At 41.3% G+C, this 20,293-nt stretch overlaps 1 protein-coding gene across 5 annotated transcripts in view; it reads left to right on the forward strand.

Moving 5' to 3' along the window:
- The window catches only part of LOC129170837 (septin-9-like), a 79,143-nt gene extending 59,165 nt beyond the window's left edge, over window positions 1-19,978 (forward strand). The window contains exons 1-10 of one of the 5 annotated variants that reach the window (XM_054758906.1): window positions 3,044-3,153; window positions 11,534-11,725; window positions 13,045-13,173; window positions 13,733-13,814; window positions 14,465-14,602; window positions 15,758-15,875; window positions 16,131-16,226; window positions 16,318-16,414; window positions 18,778-18,829; window positions 18,900-19,960. In XM_054758906.1, the coding sequence (XP_054614881.1) occupies window positions 11,569-11,725; window positions 13,045-13,173; window positions 13,733-13,814; window positions 14,465-14,602; window positions 15,758-15,875; window positions 16,131-16,226; window positions 16,318-16,414; window positions 18,778-18,829; window positions 18,900-19,044 (1,014 nt within the window). In that variant the 5' untranslated portion in view covers window positions 3,044-3,153; window positions 11,534-11,568 and the 3' untranslated portion in view covers window positions 19,045-19,960. Of the gene's footprint in view, window positions 1-3,043; window positions 3,154-11,533; window positions 11,726-13,044; window positions 13,174-13,732; window positions 13,815-14,464; window positions 14,603-15,757; window positions 15,876-16,130; window positions 16,227-16,317; window positions 16,415-18,777; window positions 18,830-18,899 lie in introns of those variants that run through there. The other 4 variants (XM_054758902.1, XM_054758905.1, XM_054758903.1 and 1 more) reach the window with 4 other exon arrangements.
- Window positions 19,979-20,293: the final 315 nt, after the last annotated feature.

The following is a 20,293-nucleotide window of genomic DNA, read 5'->3' on the forward strand; positions in this document are numbered from 1 at the left end:
CAAGTATTAATCATATTTTGGGCCTTGTCGAAAAGGGTCATTGACATTTTGCTGCATGCTGTGACTGGGAAAATGTAGCATCTGCTAGATAAAAATATTAAAAATCCTAACAAACGATTGTATTTGTTTATGTTGAGAAAAATGTGGGATGAAAACTGGCATTTTCAATGGTTTTCAGTGGCGTCATTTTTTGTCGCAAAGGATAAATACAGTATGTCGACTTATGTTTAATGTTAGGCTAATTTAAAGAATGTTTTAAAATGTTTTAAAAATAATATCCTTTGGTATATTTGATCTACAATGCACTTAACACAGGAAAATGAGCAAAATTAAAACATTTAATGGCACAAGATGAGCGCTGATGTTAAGTTTCCCACATTGTAAAACAAGAGTTAATTTAAGCTCCATATTAGGTCAGATACAGTTTCAATTAGACTTTAAAGGCCTACTCTGTGACTGCAGAATTTGGAACCTTATCACAGATTTGTTGAGTGGCGTATAAATTGTGCTGTGGGTGTTAGAGGCGGTCAGCATACACGGAGAGGTGTTATTCTGTGCTGCAGAGTCCATAATGAAAGGAAACAAATCCATCGGTGCAGTTCGCTGTATTTGCTTTTTCAGGAGCAGAACTCTTCGTTTGAAAAGAATGCAAAGCCGGTGAATGCATGTGGACGTACAGTATATGGCTGCACGGTTGCACTTCAGCCCCTACACTAGGGGGATAATTAGGCTTCCAGTCAGGCTGGAGACAGCTGTTTCCTCTCCTCTCTAATCCTACATACATGCATACTCCATAACAACAGTAATCAGTCAAAGTCATTGGCTTGCTCTCAGCTTTAAAACAAGTGAATGATGCAGCAGTCCATTCATAGAATAAAATTTGTATGTTTAGTTGAAATTTGAATTTTATGCACAAAATGCATTTTAGTTTTTGTCCTTTCCAGGAAATATCTGGGCTAACATTTCCTACAAGTCTTCTCACTTGATAATTCACTGATTAGAATATGGAAATCAAGGCGACCTCACAAAACCTGGTTTTAGCCTTAGCTCCAGTTGATGATTGTCTCATATATGACAATATTGCACAAAAACGCTTCCATTCCAAAAGGAGAAAACCAAAACGTACGAAAACCAAACATTTTTCCCACAAGAAATAATCCTAATGCAATTAATCTGTTTCAGACACACAAAAAATTATAGAGAATAATTAGTTTTACAAATGAAATCAGCGTTAAACACATATAAGTGATTAACAAAATGGACAAATGAACATTTAACATCACTTTTACCTTTTTATTGAATGAAAACTTGGCCCGGCTCACTTTCTGTAACGTGTGTCCCTCTGCAACTTGTGTTAACCACCAACTTTTACCAGTGCGTGGATGCTTTGTTTGGCCACTTGATTCTGCGGAATGATAAGCGAGCAAACGGACTAGATTATTACGCGCACTGTGTGGCTGTATGATAACCGAGACAGTACACGAAAACCGAAACATTTTTGACAATCATTTTCGTTGAGAAACAAACTGTTTACATAAAGTTCCAAAAGGGTAGAGAATAGGGTTGTCACAAAATCGTGCAATAAAAACGTGATATTTGTCATTTAATGAAAAGTTGTCCTGTGGGAACAGGTCAGTCAGACTGTGAACTAGGTAGGATCGGAACCGCACATTAAGTGCTTTACGCACACTATAACCCTTGCAATCCAACCTACCTCGTTGTTCCCAACGCCACTCGCTCACGATGTGTGTCTGTTTTTCCATCAGAGTTCAGCAGCTGTCGCAGTGTTTAATGTCCATTTGATCAAAACTACTGAAATTTGTCACATCAAAACACGATTGTTGCATAAGACGTCTGTCAAAACATGTGATATGAGCATCTGTTTCACTACTTCCTGCTTCCACACTCAAAGCATCATGGGAACTGTAGTTCTTTTAGCGTAAAACTAATCTACTGCAATCTGCAGTGTGTCTTGTTATAACTAAAACATTAGTAATAGCAACTACAACAGCATGCAAAGTTATAAAAGATTGTCAAAATGTACCTACAAATGTTGTTTTGTGTCCAGTCTTATATTTTGGCATTGTCGTTTTTTTCAAAGTAATGTTAAAATATCATCTCGTCTTGTTCTCGTGAACCCAATATTGTTTATTGTCTCGACTCGTGAGCTGAGTGTATCGTGACGCTCCGTTCAGTAGATGGTAAGAGTGTAACGGTACATGTATTCGTAATTGGATTTATTTCCGTACAGCCTTTCCACATGGTGCGTATTAAGTGAAGGACAGGCATTAAAACTACACAAAGGCACGCATCTACTCTGTAAACAACTAGGCTAGCGGGAATCATGGCTAGCGATAGTGCCATGGAGAAGCCAGAGCTTCTGCCGTTTTTAGGAACACTTTGCCTTCCTGGTGAAATATGTAAACGGGCAAAAACAAGTGGATAAGATGAAAGCGGTGTCATTTTTTCCATAGAAATCCGGAACAGGGCTACACACTGGAACTAATTCATGCTGCACTTAGGCAAGGAACTTTAATTTCCCGAAGATAACATAATCATTCAGACTGTTCAAACTGTTACATTTGTTCCTCAAAACACATTTTGTAAACCATTCTTTTTTTTCTTTCTGTTTTTTGTGATGATTGCTTTGCCATACTGTGCCGAAAATGAACCGAACCGTGACATTAAAACAATGGAGGTGTGTGCCGAACCGTGATGTGTTGGGCCGTTACGCCCCTAGTAGATGGTAATGAAGTTTTCATGAATGAGTTGGATGTGATAATTGCAGATCCTGGGGATCAGACAGATCAAGGTCAAGACTGCTACAGGACATAGTTTTGTAAATCTGAGTCCAAAGGCTGCAGTCTGTAAATGCATCAACACTCTCTCATCCTATTTAACCTGGTAATTAAAAGGTAGTTTATCTTTTGCTCCACAAGTTGGTGCCTTTTGCCCCTTAGAGGCTGGGGAGGGGGGCAGACTAGCTCGCTACAGGAAGTGGGTGTCTCCTGTTGCACTGCGTCCTAGTTCACATGACAGGCAAGAGTAGGAGGGGCTATTGGGAGCTTCCAGAGCCACAGTAGAGTTTGGCCTTTTACTAGCACGCTGCACTACAACCAGGGACAACTCTTTCCCACATACACTGCACATACGGTAAGTGGTTGTGTGCACATTAGAAAGTGTTCATCTTTTTTGTGTTGCGTATGCGTCTTGCTGAGTATGCAAGTCATGGTGGTGTTGATGTTTGTATGGGAGAGATATGCAAGCTATATCATTGCATTCAGGTTTGGTGTGTTTTCTTTGTGCACATGGTTACTATAACAGACGTTTTGAAGCTTTGGAATCATTCTGTGCATAACTTCCACACAAAACACACAAATACATAGCTTGTTATACAGAGACATTTCAGGGTGCTTGGCATTTATCTCATTAGTGACACTCTTCTGTTCGCGCTTCTGTTCTCATGGTGATCCATTACCAGATCACTTAACAAGCACCGGTATTCATTGCTGCACAGGATTGTGTAAGTCTTTTGATTGACTTGCACAGCTTTTAAGTGTTTTTTTTCCCACATTCAAGTTTATTTTTAACAGTATGTGTTTTTACATACAATACGTACACATTTACATATTTGTCTTTTTTAAAAAATATTTATATGAAGAACAGGAATAATGTTTCACTAACAAAGCAAATTAGTAAAGTAATTAATAAAGGAGTAAACATCCATTCATACGTTTTGATTATATAGTAATGTGTTAAAAATTCGGACACCACATGGTTTGTGTGAGCTAACTCTTCTACTCCTGAACCACTGCACACAAAAAGGTCAACATTTGGCAAAGCATGCACCCCTTCTGTGTTGCCTGTGTAATCATTTTTCTGACAAACACACCACATGGTGGCGCTGTTATGAAAAAATTATACCCTAGCTTAAAGCGCACTACAACTGTAACTTTTGGGTGTTTGGTCGAATCAGCACCAAATTTGGTACACACCATAAGTCATGTGCATATGATATAATAATGATAAACTTCGCAGATAGCTGTATTACAGGTATGCTAGCATGTCTTCCAAAGCATATTCGAGGGGTGCCACAAATGGGGGGGGGGGACAATTACCAGAGTATGTCCTAATTTTGTAGTCTAAGTACATAATTTGCTTGTGTGCATAATTTTTGTGCTTGTTTAACGAGTGGTTTACTGTCTCCCCGCCCTAACTGAATCCGAGCTGGACAGGAGCTTTGAAAGGCTATCACACATTATTTAGCGTGTGTTAATTTTACACACATTTCATAGAATTCTTTTGTATTGTCGTATGGTCAATACTTGTTGTCTCGCCTTGACCCGGTCAGTACTTGACAAGGCTCTCTGACAGTCAAAACGATGGAAAACAGCAGCCACTCTTCACTGTTTTAGAAAAGTCACCCGCCTCTGGTTTGCCTCACCAACATGCATGCACACACACACACACATTCCTGTGTGCACGCAGAGCCGTTGAAAGGCGCTCCCGGTGCACTGGCAGGCGAGAGCAGACACTGGCCTTTCACCGGCGTTTGACAGGATGCTGAAAAGGTCAACGTAACCTTGTCTATTTTGTGTGCCTTTTTTGTGTACGTCTGTGCCGTGTCAACCCGTCTACCAGTCAGCCCGTATGGATCCATTCTGCATCATGACTTTGAGGTGCAAAATTTGCTCAATAATTCAAATGCTTGTCGCTTGACATGTTAAACATCCTTATCCCCATGAGCGCGTAGGTTAGATACCTTGTGATCCGTCTGCTTGCTGTCAGCCAACCATTCCACTGATACACTTTGACCCCTGCGTTCTGGCTCACCACTAGTCTGTCTAATCACGTTTAGCAACTCGCAAATAGCTAGCTTGCTCATTATTCAGTGTCTTCCTCAAACCTTTAGAAAACAACTTCCAGGGTGATTTTAGGTATTGGGTAAACCCACTCAAGAGTTAATGGTTAGCATTTTGACAGCCTTGAAAGGTAAAATAACAAGCAGCTGCAGCGACACATACATATGTGAGGAATTTAATCATGTGGTGGATATCGCTTCCCTCAGAAGTTACATTTGCATTGGTGAATTTGCTTTGAACAACTCGTTCCAGATGAGTGGCCTTGTTGAGCCGAGCCTCACCGTGTCAGAGGCAGAGGCTGGAAGGGCCACGTTTCACTTGCGCACCACCACACAACACATTCCTCTGGCAGTCCAGACCGACTTCTGCTGTCATTCTTGCCAATTTACAAACATTTCCCAATATGCTGCTAACATATGATGGACGTCGATGCTGCTTGCACTGGCACGGATATCACTTTGGCCTTGTGGTGTCAAAAATGGCACAGCACTGACTTGTTGGAGTGCGCAAACGTCGGACGTAGTATATATCAGTGGATGTAAATGTTGTAATCTGATGGTGTTAGGTCAAACAATGTGCAAGACCATGCAGGGGTCAAAGGGCACATATCTCCAGGGAGCCATCTAATGACGACTCTGGGAACTGTTCCTTTCTGCACAAACACTCAGACTTTAATAACCAAGCTGACCATGTTTGTACTGTCACCATGCTAATTTTCATTCATTCATTTGTTTGTAGTTTGTTTGCCTGTGTAGTTTACTTGACTACATTCATTCTATGCTTGTTGCATTTTAGCGTCTCTTTCAGGACTCATTGGAAAAGATGCCAGCCACATGCTTGTTGAGAAACATCTGGGTCGCTATCAAAACAAATTTAGCCATGTTAAGATGAGACGAAGCCGCTTTTTGTCTTCCCTGGGAATGTAAATAAATGACAAAAGGATCTGATGTTTTGAAAGAGAACCCATAAAAAACATTTTAGAGCAGTGCAAAGACGCATACAAGACATTTAGTGGGCTTGGTCCGCTAATGTGTATTTGACATGGCTGTACAATTGAGAGTAAAAGCCTCCCTTCTCTGTTTGAAAGGCTTGTGTGTTATCACCTCCAAGGTATCTTGCGAGCTCCTAATATTATGAATTCATGTCACTTCACTCTGTGCCATGTTTTCTTTGTCAAAATTCATCCCTTCAGTTGTAGTATGTGGAGGAGGTCAAACCAACATCTTGTCATAAGGGGAAATAACTCTGCGCGACTCTTTTTCGCCCCAAAGTGGGAACATGACCTCTGATCCGCCTAACATGCTGTCAAGATCAACACATTGGGGAGCAGGGGCATGGCTCATCTGCACTAAAAATAGATGGCATGTTTTCTTTTTATTTGCAGCACTTCTCTATGGAAAAGCTATCGTTGCATCCCATTTTGAAGTATTTGCTGAGGAATGGATTAGACAAAAATCAAATGAATCACCAATCAATCACTTTTCTCCTCCGTTCCGCGCTCCCATCTTTGGCCGTTTTTTATTATCTTTTCTACGCTCCACTGCTCAGTGGCCTGCTTCCTTTTTGCCTCACTTATCTCTTGCTTATCCTAACATCATTTCCCCACACTCCACATGCCTCCCTACTCGTTTCTTCTCTATTTCCTCCTCCAAAATACTATTGCAGCAAAGCAGAAGGCCCGCCATATTTACAAAAACAGAAAGCAACCCCATACTGCTGGAGAACAAAATTCTTTGGGGCGCCTGTAATTGAAAACAGTATCAGCCATGAGTCATTCAGTTTTTTTCAACGCTTATTATTGTTCAGTTGAAAACATGCCATCCTGTAACTGAATCTAAAACAGGGGAAATCCCTCCAGAAACTAGACCTGTGTGATGCTACACGTTTGTGTAGCAGACCTGGCAACCTTGGAGACTATTGCACTAAACTTGCCTGCTGTTTTCATGCCGAGATCAGCTCAGCTCAGTGTGAATACGAGCATGGCTGCAATGATATATTGCAAGAATAACCTTCACATAAAGAATAACTTTCACATGTTTACCAGTCTGAGGCAAAAAGACGACATCATTGTCAGGCAAATAGACAGTCGCTTACTAATTACGCAAAGCAGTGTTTCCCCTTCATTCATACTGTATAAGGGGAGGTGGCCCCTGTCCCATGCTGTGTTGAATGAGTATACGAGAAATTTGCCAGAGGACATTCACTTTTAAAACATTATAAAATATCTCTGTTAGCTTAAAATGGCAACGCTGCACAGAAACAGAAATGTCCCATTGGAAACACAATTTTTGGTAGACGTTTATCCTAACTTAAACTAATGCAAATACTTTTTTCAATTTGGACTACTGCCCTTTAATTATTTTTGTCCGCCAGGAAACCTGACATTTTTTTGTCCAGATGACCTGGAGAGTGATTTGTTTGTTTTAAATCTGACACTGAGGGGGGAAAAAATAAGAGGGTGTGAAAATCACTGTTGCTACCAATCATCACCCAATCTAACGGCCTAAAGATACAGGGATTCCCCTGTGATTTTTTTTTAAGCTGTGGTGGTGGGCTGCATGGGAAGCGGTCTGCTGCTGCTGCTACGTCATTGTGGCAGCATTTTTTATATATATATATATATATATATATATATATAAATTTCCTGCCGGTTGTTTTCACAGGCTTGAACAAGAAATGCATTAATTATTATAATTTCAAGGTGTGGCGGCTTTTGACTGTGGCATTGTATGTAGCGTAATTATTATTGTAAGAAAAGACAACTTTAATTTATGTTATGGAAATTTTTATCTTTTTATTTTTTTCAGTAAAATTGGAATTATGGCTTTTAAAGGGTTAAAAAAAAACGAAAAAAAAATCGAATGGTTTAATATTGTATGTAGGCTGAAGTAGTTTTAAAAGATTGACTCGTTTAAAGTGTGTGCGTGGGGGGGGTGATGCGGTAGGGATGGGGAGGTAAGAAAAACATGAACATTATATTTTGACATTACGGCCTTTTTGGAAAACTGACATTTTTGGTCGTGGGGGTCATAAGTGTGAGTGAATTTTAAGGGCTTCTTAAAGGTGCCTCTTTGGCTTCAAATGACCCTTTTTCTTAGGGATGCTCTGATCGCTCGTACTGATACTCATAAAATACATACGAACACATAATCGGCATATGCCGATAAATGTCTTTCAAAGCCTGTCACAAAAACCAGTCGCCATGTGGTGGCGAACTGTACATGTCGACTGTGTCATGTAGTGTTGCCAACACCCGTATTGCTGCGAGAATCATAACTAGTCTTTAAAACCTCAATGGCTTCAGTTTGACAGCTTGCCACAGGCTACACCAGTCGATGCCGGCGTGTTTGATTGCTCACACATCAAACCTATTGCCGTTCTGCTTTTCCCGCCTCGTTGTTTACACGCTTTGCCGAGCTGTCACTGGCGGCAGCTGGCCAGCTAGTTACCTACCAAGCTTCTGGTCTTCCGAATCCATATGTGACCAGTCATCGTAAATAAATTGAAAAATTTACAGTTAATCCATGTGATCGGGATCGGACGATCTCACTCATGGATGATTGGTATCAGATTCGGCAGCATTAAACCCTGGTCAGAGCATCCCTACTTTTTCCACACAAAAAATATAAGACCACCACCAGTGGCTAGTATATGTTACCAACAGTGTTTAGAGGCTCACGTCCGTGATGTGTATTGACATACAAATGCGCAGTCTGAGAAACTCGCAGGAACAGGGCGGGATATAGTACATTTGAACACTATCACCCCCCATTGCAGTACCTAACCATGACAGACGGCACCTTTTTTAATCGTTAATTGAACTAACGGATGCTCATTCAACACTTTCAGCACCTATTGCGTCAATGTGTGCCAGCGCATCCACCAAAGCGATGCTCATGCAGTGTATGGTCTGCACTAATCTCCATTTGACCTGGCATGAAACAAAAAGTCAAGATGACCTCCACCAGATGGTATCTCACCAGGACCAGACAGTTCTCATGTGCGGGTCTTTTAGCATTTATAGGGTCCCGATCCAACCGGCTGCTCCAGACACCTGGGTTAACTGGCTCCCGACCCATTACATCGTCTGCACCACCTCGGTCAAAGCATGCACATGTTGAACAATATTTCCCAGCGTATTATTCACCACTTTTTGGCATGTCAAAGCAAAACTCATTGACAAAAGACCCATAAGTGTTGTTTTGGAAGTACACTGACACTGCATCTCAAGTGACTTTTCACACCCTTCACCTCTTTCCTGCCTAGCATCAAAGCTATAGTTATTGGTGGAGAGCATAGTGTGAAGGTTTGGCAAGTACAGGGATTTAATAAATGCAGATTTCTGGCAGTTTGCCCATGATGCTAATACAATCAAAATATATGACTGCAGGCAGGAAAGCATTTTTTAACAGAATCGCATAGTTTCAAGAGTAAAGGGTGAAGCTGAAAGGCAGGAGCAGAGGTAGAGGAATGCAGGAGGTGTGGTGTGGTGAAGAGGCGGAGGGTAGTAAGTCACAGTAAACTGCTGACTGACTGCTGGGACAGGATGGGGAAGTGGAGTTTTGTGAAGGCCGTAAAGAGACGCTTCCATAGGACTGACACATGGACGCACAATGGAGCACATTATAAAAGCAAGACCTGCAGTGATCATGACATGGGTTCCACAGGAGTGTTATTCTGCCCCAGATTTCTTCCAATCATAAAGACAGTGCCAGGTTTTAAGTGCATGGACCCTGTTAGTGCAGTTCTCTGACGTGAGCTCCTTGATTGATTCAGAATTGATTGAGTGGATTGGAAACGAAGCAGCTGGTTGGATAGACAGTCCGGAGAGGTCTGGGGAGGAGGATTTGTGCTTCAGTGGAATCCAATAGCTGATAAATCCTTCGGTCATGTTTTCATGTGCTCAGATGTGTGCATGCCTACGGGCCAGCTCAGTGTGATAAGAAGGAACGAAGAAGAAGGAAATGTGAACGTGTGTGTGTGTGTGTGTGTGTGTGTGTGTGTGTGTCAGTTTTCTGCCTGAGCAGTTTCTTTTTCACTCTTAGTGAACAGTGACAGTAACAAGAGGAAAGAGGCCTTCTGAGAGGTATGGTCCTCCATCCTCCATCAATCACTTTGTAAATAGACACTGTAAAATGTATATTATTATTTCTTCTGCTGAGAAGTAGAACAGGATGAAGTACCAAACACACACTGTGGCTTGGCTTCTAATTTGTTTAGATTTATTTATTTTTCAACAATGGAATTCCAACTGTCACCATAAAGCAGGGGTGTCCACAGTGCGGCCAGGGGGCCATTTGCAGCTTTTTTTTTTTAAATTGGCCCAAGGCATATTTAAAAACAGCAAAATTTGAAAAAATTTTACAATTCAAATTTTTGTGTACATTCTGCAATGCGATGCACCTCCACGAGTCAAGTTAGTGTGGCTAAAAGTGGACTACATTTTGGACCATGTTTTCATTTTTTTTTCCAATTGAGAGTTTTATTTATTAGATCAGTGGTCCCCAACGTTTTTTGACTCACGGACCGGCTTGTGTTCCCCCAAATCTCCCGCGGACCAGAGGGAGTTCGTACATTACAGCGATCTAATTTATCTTATTTATTATGTATTGTGTAAAACGAAGACATGAACAACATTAAATTAAAAGCACAAAATGAATGCAGACCCACCATCCACCAGTACAAGCCTGGAGTTTGTTTTCCAGAGAGATTATTACATCGCTGTTTGATGTGTGTGGTAAAAGGCAGTGTGCTAGCATGAATTAACTTCAGACAAATATGCACATTAGCACTCAATAAGGTCATCAAAAGTTACTTTTATGCATTCCCACATAGTATCAGCATTTGAGACCAAATATGAGGTGAAAGAAAAACGGTAAAAATACAGTATAGTAGTCTGTCTGTGCGGCATGAGAGAAAGCTAGCGCACGCACGACTCTGCATTCAGGGGCCGTCAAACAAAGTGGGACGGGTCGCTGCTTGCAACAATCATGTAAATGCCACAACTATGTGATGTGTAACTGTATATTATCTTTTAAATAAAATAATGGCCCTTATTTCCAAAATTGACTTGCATTTACATAAAATTAGATGTAGTTATTTACAAGTTGTTTTTTTTTTTTTTAATCATTGCACCTGAAAGCTTTCCGCGGTCCGGTTCGGCCCCACCCATGGACTGGCACTGGGGTTGGGGACCGCTGTATTAGAGAATTACCTGCATTACCTGCACAGGCAATCATTAAACACAAAAGCTAAACGGTTAGTTTCGTATTTTGTTCCCTTACTGTGCCGAAAATGAACCGAACTGTGACTTTCACACCGAGGTACGTTTCAAGCGGTACCATTACACCCCTTTTTGTCAACTATAACACTGTGTATGTGTATATATAACTTCTTGCCATGTCAACATTGGATTCGTTTTAGCCTCTTTGCATGTTCATCCAAAGTAAAACTACACACATCCACAGAGTTAAAAGTGTGTAAATATGTGTCATCCAAGCAGTTTTATTGTAGCTTTCAAATAGCTGATGATTATATTTAATGTGTTCTGCATCTTGACAGATTATTATGGATAATTTTCAGTATCGAGTGCAGGCCTGCCTGCACGTGGAATGGAAACCAAAAATCTTCCTCTGTTCACTCCGAACCCGTCATTCTCTTTGTCGCATCAGAGTCTGAGGTGATTTCCAGCTACAGCAGCAGCTCCATGACCGAGACGGTGGTGCCAGATGCCATGGCGTCGTATGGCGAGAGATCCGGTGGCCCCGTGGTGGACTTCACTTACGTGGGCATTGATGCCATTCTGGAGCAGATGAGGAGGAAGGCCATGAAACAAGGTTTTGAACTCAACATCATGGTTGTAGGTAAGATGCTGAAACTTGAGTTCATCTTGTGTGTTTGGTCTGCGTGACTGTTAGATGTGGATTTCCATTCATATCATAATCATATCATCGCATAATCATAACAGTTACTTCTTTCTGAGCCTTGTAATCAAGTCGTCGTTCTTCAGTTTTGTCAGCTCTTGAGACGACTCGTCTAACGTGTCTCGTTATTCAGCCATGAAGATATCGTAATTTTTAATCAAGGTCTGACGAACGGTAATCGGCATCTTGTCGCAGCAGGACTTAACCATAACACTCACTTCCCTTTTATCACTGTCATCATTTCATCACAAATGTGCACCTTCACTGCCACTCAAAGAAAAACTGCACTGTTTGTTAAATTTTGCCCATCATCCACAATCCTTACGTGAAACCTGAACACATATTTGTTTCCATTTTCTGTGCGTTCTAACGAGAGAAAACGAGTTAGTATGAGCCAGCTAACAATGCACGTCATGGGAGGTACCTATTTCCACTACGAAGCCCTCTAAAAACAAAACAAAACAAAAAACCCTCTAAAAATGTTTTATTGTTTTATATACATGCTGTCATCATGCATTAACAAGTACATTGATGATAATGTAAAGTAATAATGTAATACTTCCAGTATCTTCCCGTATTTTGATGATTTAAAACATACCGAAACTTCTTTTCTAGGCGCATTGATTTCACATAGTCCACATAGCTAACGCTACTTACGTCAAAAACAGCAGCATAGAAACAGCGACGAGACTTACAATGTCCACTCTCATTGGGATGGCTGTGTCTTCCAGCCCGAGACTTGTGCTCCAGTCCTCAGGTTAAAAATGCTGACAGCAAACGAGCATCTTGTTCAGTCTTCGCAGCGAAATTGAGAGCCAATAGTATCCTCTCTTTCGTCTGTCCCGTTGCAGTGGCTTGAGGCGTTGAGTGACGCTAAGATGAGCGAGGCGTCGTGTTACTCCGCCAGATAAATGTAGTTTTTTGTGTTAGCTGCTACAATAACTATCGCTGTAGCTTGGTTACGATACAGGTCAGTCGTGTAAATGGAACACTGTTGGTGTTTTTTTGAGGGGTTTTTATGGTGGGGCTCTAGCGTCAAAGTACAGTAGGTACCTCCCATGACGTGCATTGTTAGCTGGCTCATACTAACTCGTTTTCTCTCGTTAGAACGCACAGAAAACAGAAATATGTGTTCATGTTTCACATAAGGATTGTGAATGATTGGCAAAATTCCCCAAAAAAGTGTGGTTTTCCTTTTTAAAATGTCTAAACACCAACCTGCATTGCCGACTCTCCTCTGTATATCTTCTCACTCACAGGACAGAGTGGCTTGGGAAAGTCCACTTTGATGAACACGCTGTTCAAGTCTAAAGTCAGTCGCAAGTCTGTGATGGCCACAACCCAGGAGAAGATCCCTAAGACGATCGAAATCAAGTCCATCAGTCATGGTACGCTAGCCTCACATTTGCACTCAAGCAGTGCATCTATCCTTTATCTATACTTGACGTCAATTCACATCATCTCATGGTGTATTTTTAGCTTTCGAGCAAGGTGTCAAACTTGTTTTCATTGAGGGCCACATCGCAGTTATGGCTGCCCTCAGAGGGGCCGCTGGTAACTCTCAACATATCTGAATACAAATGTGTAATCGCCTTGTGATATTATTACACAATTGCCTGTGCATTTGATGGTTATATTTTTATAACTTGCTTTGAAATGAGAAGACAAGGTGATATTCAAGTATTTATTTTTTGTATTTATTTAACAAAAAAAGGCTTGGAATATCTTCCTGCATGATTAGATAATAAAGTTTAGAAGAACTGCATGTACCTGTCAAAATGGAAGAACAAGTGCATTATTGACACACATTATTTCCAGGCTGTCGCGGGCCACATGAAATGATGTGGCGGGCCAGATCTGGCCCTCGGGCTTTGAGTTTGACACCTGTGCTTCATACCATTGTCCGACCATGTTTTTCTTTGTGTGTGTCTGTGTGTGTGTGTGCAGACATCGAGGAAAAGGGAGTGAGAATGAAGTTGACCGTTATTGACACACCTGGATTTGGGGACCAGATAAACAACGAGAACTGGTGCATACCATTTTATTTTTGTAGTACAATGACGATAGGCTGCGGACAACTGTCAGACATCACAAAACCTTTATTAACTGTGCAGGCAGTGTTTGAAGTTGCATTGTTAACTGTCTTACAAGTGTAAAAAGAAGTTAACGGCTATATAATAAAACTAAATTTCACTCTGATGTGCGACACAGAGCATTTCATGTAATGCATCATGATTTAAAACATGTAACTTAAAATGAAGACACTGTGTACCCATGCTTAATTTGTGCGATAATGCGTGATGATAATTACTGCATGTGTCTTGGTGGTCAGTCTCTTCATGGAAAGACTAAAAACAGATTTTTTTTTTTTTTTTAATCAATTTTATGATCTATTCTTCTATTGTTATGGAGGTGTTCTATGTCATTCTGTGGTGGCAACAAATAACAGCGAAAAAGTTAAACCTACTTTAGGAGTTAATATTCCAGCTGTTCACTTAGCCCAAGTATCACTTGACGTCATTACAACATTTGAATAGTTGCAGGGGTTTTTTGGATTGAGGGGTTTTTAATTTGCACATCGAATCAGATGTTCTTCACTCTCTTCCTGTCTGTTACCTTTCCCTGTGACTTGATCCTCTTTCTATTTTTCCGCCCCCATGTTGCCCTGACGTCGGCCAGCTGGCAGCCCATTATGAAATTTATCAACGACCAGTATGAGGCGTACCTGCAGGAGGAGATAAACATTAACAGGAAGAAAAGGATCCCAGACTCGAGAGTTCATTGCTGCATATACTTCATCCCGCCTACTGGACACTGGTGAGGCTCACAGTAACACACTGGAGCAGGGCTTTGACTTTTAGTTCTTGTTTAGAAAAAAAAAAAAGCCTGCGGGGGCTACCTTTTGTTCCTTGTCAGCATTTTCAGTATAAATGAGTGCGGCTCATCCCCAGGCTTGTAGAGCACATACACATTTCCTCTCGGCACTTAGCAACATATCCCAGAACACAAACATGCAGAGGAAAGATGGCTCATCAGGCCTTGCAGCAGCATTGCATAGTCACTTCTTTGCTGGAGCCCTTGCAGAAGCCCATCTGGTTATGATCCAACTGCACTAACTGGCCTCTGCAGCCGCTGCTCACTGTGTGGGGCTCAAAGAATAAATTGGGGGTTGGTGCTCAGGCCGTTTATCATGTGAGTGGTCGTGCAGCTTTACAACACACGAGTGTTGTGAAATGTTTGAAACAGCTGTCATCCTCACACTGAAAGACACACAATGCTATTAAACCATGTCTTGTGGCCTGTCTCTACTCGGGCGAATGTGAAGTGCTGCCCTGTGTGTGCACGTATCATCCAGTAATGCGTCACATTGACCATTCACCGCAGTTGTCACATAGGCCGTACAGCAGCTGCTCTGCGTTGGCCTTAAAAGCCTAATGTAGAGGGACAGGATAGGCAAGCGAGACTGAATACCTGTGTGAGTGCGTGCATGTCTCTCTGGGACGTGCGCAGTCTATTTTGTGTGTGTTGTTGCTGTTGCCATTAACTCCTGCAACGCCCCTACAAACGGGTCACTATTCCTTTAAACTTCTCAAGAAACACTCACACACACACACACACACGTACACAGCAGATAAGTAAGTCATGGATGCAGCGTCCCTCTGGTGGAGGAGCTCTGTATTGCATATACATATAATGAGTAAACTGTCGTGGGGGTTTTCAAAGTGGTAGGTGGGCCTCCCTTGGGAGATACCAGAAGACTTCAGGGGAGGCACAGCAGCTTGGCAAAAATAAAGAAAAACATATTTTTCAAACCTTCAGAAATAATTGCTTTGTAATTTTTACAGTGAGAGAGTAAATAGTGGGGGTAAACTGAAAACCCCGCAAAATATGTTGCAGAATTTTTTGGGGGGAGTAGAGGAGACCCCAACTGTAGTAACCTTGTACTTATGTCTCTTTCTTTCGCTTGTTCAGTCTGCGGCCTCTTGATGTCGAGTTCATGAGGCGTCTCAGCAAGGTGGTCAACATAGTTCCAGTTATTGCCAAAGCGGACACACTCACCTTAGAGGAGAGGGACTTCTTCAAAAAGAAGGTAACTTCTATCCATGTGCTCATAGTGCTGCCATGGCCTCTAGTGGAAAGAGGTCTATAAAGTATTACATTCTTTTTTTTTTTTTATTAATTCATTCTGACCAATAAATGTGATGTATCATATCCTGCAAGACAGCAGCTACAATATAATTTTTAAGATGAGGGAACATGCATCTTAAATTGTTCATATTAAATGCCCGTGTTGCGTAAATCTTTTCAATGGTGTCAAAATATCTTGAATGTGGTCCCCGAGCAGATCAGGGAAGAGCTGCGAGCCAACGGGATCGACATCTACCCTCAGAAGGAGTTTGACGAGGATGCCGAGGACAGAATGATCAACGAGAAGATAAGAGTGAGGAGTTTTATTTGGAGGCTCTCACTGTTTCCCAACACCTGAATGCAAGTTGTCATACAAATGCTCATTTGTCATCTTGTCTGTGTAGGAGATGATCCCCTTTGCTGTGGTGGGCAGCGATCAGGAGTACCAGGTCAATGGCAGGAGGCTGCTGGGGAGGAAGACCAAGTGGGGAACCATTGAAGGTTAAAAATTCCTCTCTACTCTCTTCCTTTTCTGTTCCCTGCTTCTCAGTTTCAACTCTGTCGACTGTATTCCCTCATGTTCGATGTATAAACAAAGTTATTTGAACAATTGAACAATGCGCCATTTAGTTGTCAGGCCTCGCACAGACACGGTGTGACTCAAGAGCGAGAGCAACAAACGTGGCACTACCATTAGTAATAATATAATACCAGCCCCCACTTAGTAACAGTAATTCTTACTTGTGTCCTTAATTATATTATCTCTGCAGACAGGAGGCACATGTCTCACCGGGGAAGTTTCATTTCCTGCAGTGTGTGCACATTGCAGATACGTGTCTTATCTCGTCATAGAGACTGAAAACAGAGATGTGCTGTACACTCACCCGTCACAGTCGTTACAGTCGTCCCTTGCCACATCACGGTTTGAATTTCGCGGATTCACTCTATCATGGTTTTTTCAAACAGACACACACACACACACACACATATAGGGTGGGCCAATAAAATGTTACCATTTTTTTAATCATACACAAGTTTTTGAAATGAGAACTTATTCAAAAATTGTATTTACAGATTTGTAACAGAAACATCAAATTAACATTTGATACCAAAGGTTTCCCACGTTGTCTCTTGTTTTCTACACAATGATTGATGACATGTTCAATCCACGCTCCTCTTCTGTGGATTACAGCTGCAACACGCACATTGAAGTTTGTGATGACATTGCCACAGATTCTGTGTGGATACCTGAAGGAGAGAGTGTACTGCAACAACCCACAGACCATTGAGGCCCTGAAGACCAACATCCGTCAGGATCCCTCTTGAGATGTGTGGCAATGTCATCACAAACTTCAGTGTGCGTGTTGCAGCTGTAATCCACAGAAGAGGAGGGTGGATTGAACATCAGTTATTGAACTGTGTAGAAAACAAGAGACATTTTTGTAGGTTTTTTTTTTCTATGCCGCTTATCCACATTAGGGTCGCCGTGGTATGCTGGAGCCTATCGCAGCTCACTTCAGGTGAGAGACGGGGTACACCCTGGACTGGTCGCCAGCCAATCACAGAGCACATATAGACAAACAACCATTCACACTCACATTCATACCTATGGACAATTTAGAGTCTCCAATTAACCTAACATGCATGTTTCTGGAATGTGGGAGGAAACCGGAGTACCCGGAGAAAACCCACACACGCACGGGGAGAACATGCAAACTCCACATAGAGAGTCGAATTCAGGTCTTCTCGATCTCCTGACTGTGTGGCCAACATGCTAACAACTCGGCCACTGTATATACAGTATGTATATATAAATGTACTTATATAAACAACTGTATTTTATATAAACTATTTATTACATTAGAATAATAACTTTTTATACCAAAGAAGAAGATGCCTATCAAAAGGTTTCCAAAAATTTTTACCTAACAATTTTTACCTTGCTCTTCTTGCTCTTCAGGACCCACTTTTGGGTCCTGGCCGACTAGTTGAGAATCACTGATCTGGAGTACAATAGTTTAAAAAAAGGGGTCGGGAACATTTTGGGCTAAGTCACATATTTTAAAATGTATTTCTGTGAGAGTTATACAATATATTTTAACAGAATACAACTAATTGCATGCATTTTTAAGCAAGACCAACAATTTTAGAATATAATAAGTCTCGGAATTTATTCTTTATAATAACGGTATTATACTTAATGTTTTATTTTAAAATGTCAGCAACATTTTTTTTTTAAATAAATAGTTTATCGTGTTAAATGTCTGCGAGCCAGATGCAGTTAGCAAAAGGTTGGCGAGTCAACCCCTGGTTTAAAAAAAAACAAAAAAAAAACGCAAATAATTAACGCACCCATAAAAGCCCTAAAAATGCCTTTTTTTGATACTCATTTATTAAATGCATTTTAAATTCAGTGTTACACATTAAGAAACAATTACAGGCATGCAGTATACAGTATTCTACTTATAAAGCTTGCAGTTACACAACATAATTTACACAAATCCGTAATCTAATATGCGGGGGGTGTGAATGCCGAACCATGAGGGTGGGTATCTATTGTATGCTGGAAGTCACCAGGATATAATAGGCATATGAGTCATTTCTAGAATGCAAAAAATATCCAGTTATTTCATTAATATCAATCACACAATATCTTAAAATCTTAGGAACCTTTCTTTCATCATTTCCACTTAAACACTATCCATTAAAGAAATACTAAATTTGGGCCTTAATTGCAGTTCTGAGATTTTTGTGAACAGGCTCCCCCTAGTGGACAATTCGCAACATTCTCTTTGCCTGTTTCCCAGTTACTTGTTCCTTTCTGACATTTTTCATATAACAAATGATGTGTTTTCCTCCACTAGTTGAGAACATAGCCCACTGTGAGTTTGCCTATTTACGGGACCTCCTCATCAGGTGAGTGATCCGTGTTGATCTACCAGTTTGATCCACTTGATGTCTCACGGGCCTTACTGACCTTTTCCAGAACCCATATGCAGAACATTAAGGACATCACCAGCAGCATCCACTACGAAATGTACCGCGTGAGGCGCCTTAATGAGAACAACACAGCGGCCACTCACGCCAACGGTGTGCCAGAACATCATCATGTCACCGCCCATGAGATATAGTCCTTGATCCTCAACTCCCTAATTCGGTATGAGACTCTGGCCCACACGCCACGTCCCCCCCCTTAAAGCCACTCCATCCAGCCCCGTCTTACAGGTGGGCTAGACACTTAAAAGTCCTGACAGAGGCGCTTTTGTTTGCTTTCAGTGACTTTCTCTCACAAGCGAGAGTGAAGAGTTATCCATTTTAACCGCTTTTTTCATCCTAAAGTTCCTGATGGAGTCCGCTGAGGTGCCAAGCAGGTCGACATGGACTGATATTCTACATTAATCTTGTACACTTTTACTCTTTCCCAAGGTTGCTTTTGCAGCGCTGCCCTGTGCTTTGGACTGCACTTGATCACTACATCTGTGTCTGACCAAGTCAAAAGTGTTTGTGTGTGTGTGTGTGTGTGTGTGTGTGTGTGTGCGCGTGCGTGCATGACGAATGCCATATCATCATTCAGTGTGCAAAAAGGTTGAGGAGAAGGAGGATCAAAACAGCGCATATGTTTGTTTCACTTTGCCAAAAGCTGCGTTTGCTCACATGTTAAACATGGATAGCAGGACCTTGAATTCTCAGTACTTACTGCCACTGTCTTATAGCAATATCTATTTATGCACCACGTCAAATGTCAACATCTCTGGTCCACCCCCGTCACATAATTTCTACGACAATCCTGGTTGACTCACTCAAATCGTGCCTTATTTATTGGGTTTTTGTTTGGCCAAAGCTGGACATTTTAACGCCATCATTTAAAAACATGTTTAAAAAACATTGGCTCTCTATTTTTTTCTATTTACCAAGCATCTATGTCACTTTCATTCTTCCTTAATTTCCCCAAACTGCCATACTCTGTATTCTGTTTTTGTATTTGTATTATTGATAACAAAAATTTCCTTTGTCTTATTTTAAAGAAATAAAGATTGTTGTTGTAAACATGTCTCCTTTTAATTTTTTTTAAATGGTGTGTCCTTTAAAAACGCTTCTTTCTTAGCCATCAGTCTACTTTCCCACCTGAAGCTTCAACAGACCAGGTAAAGTTCATGTTCATGCAGCATTTAACTGAGTAGTGTAGAGTAATTTTAATTGCGATGTTGTTAAGGTGTTACTGGATTAGCCTTTCAAATATCAATATGGATGCCCGTGAGGTCCGTGCAGACCTGATTAACACTTATTACGTCTGTCTCTTCTTCCTCAGTGGGAGATGGAGGAAGTCCTTGCAAGGCTGAGCAGACGTCAACATCCTGAGGTAATGAGCGAGTGCAGAAA

This window comes from Dunckerocampus dactyliophorus, chromosome 18 (genome assembly GCF_027744805.1).
Source record: "Dunckerocampus dactyliophorus isolate RoL2022-P2 chromosome 18, RoL_Ddac_1.1, whole genome shotgun sequence".
In the NCBI taxonomy this organism is placed as follows: domain Eukaryota; kingdom Metazoa; phylum Chordata; class Actinopteri; order Syngnathiformes; family Syngnathidae; genus Dunckerocampus; species Dunckerocampus dactyliophorus.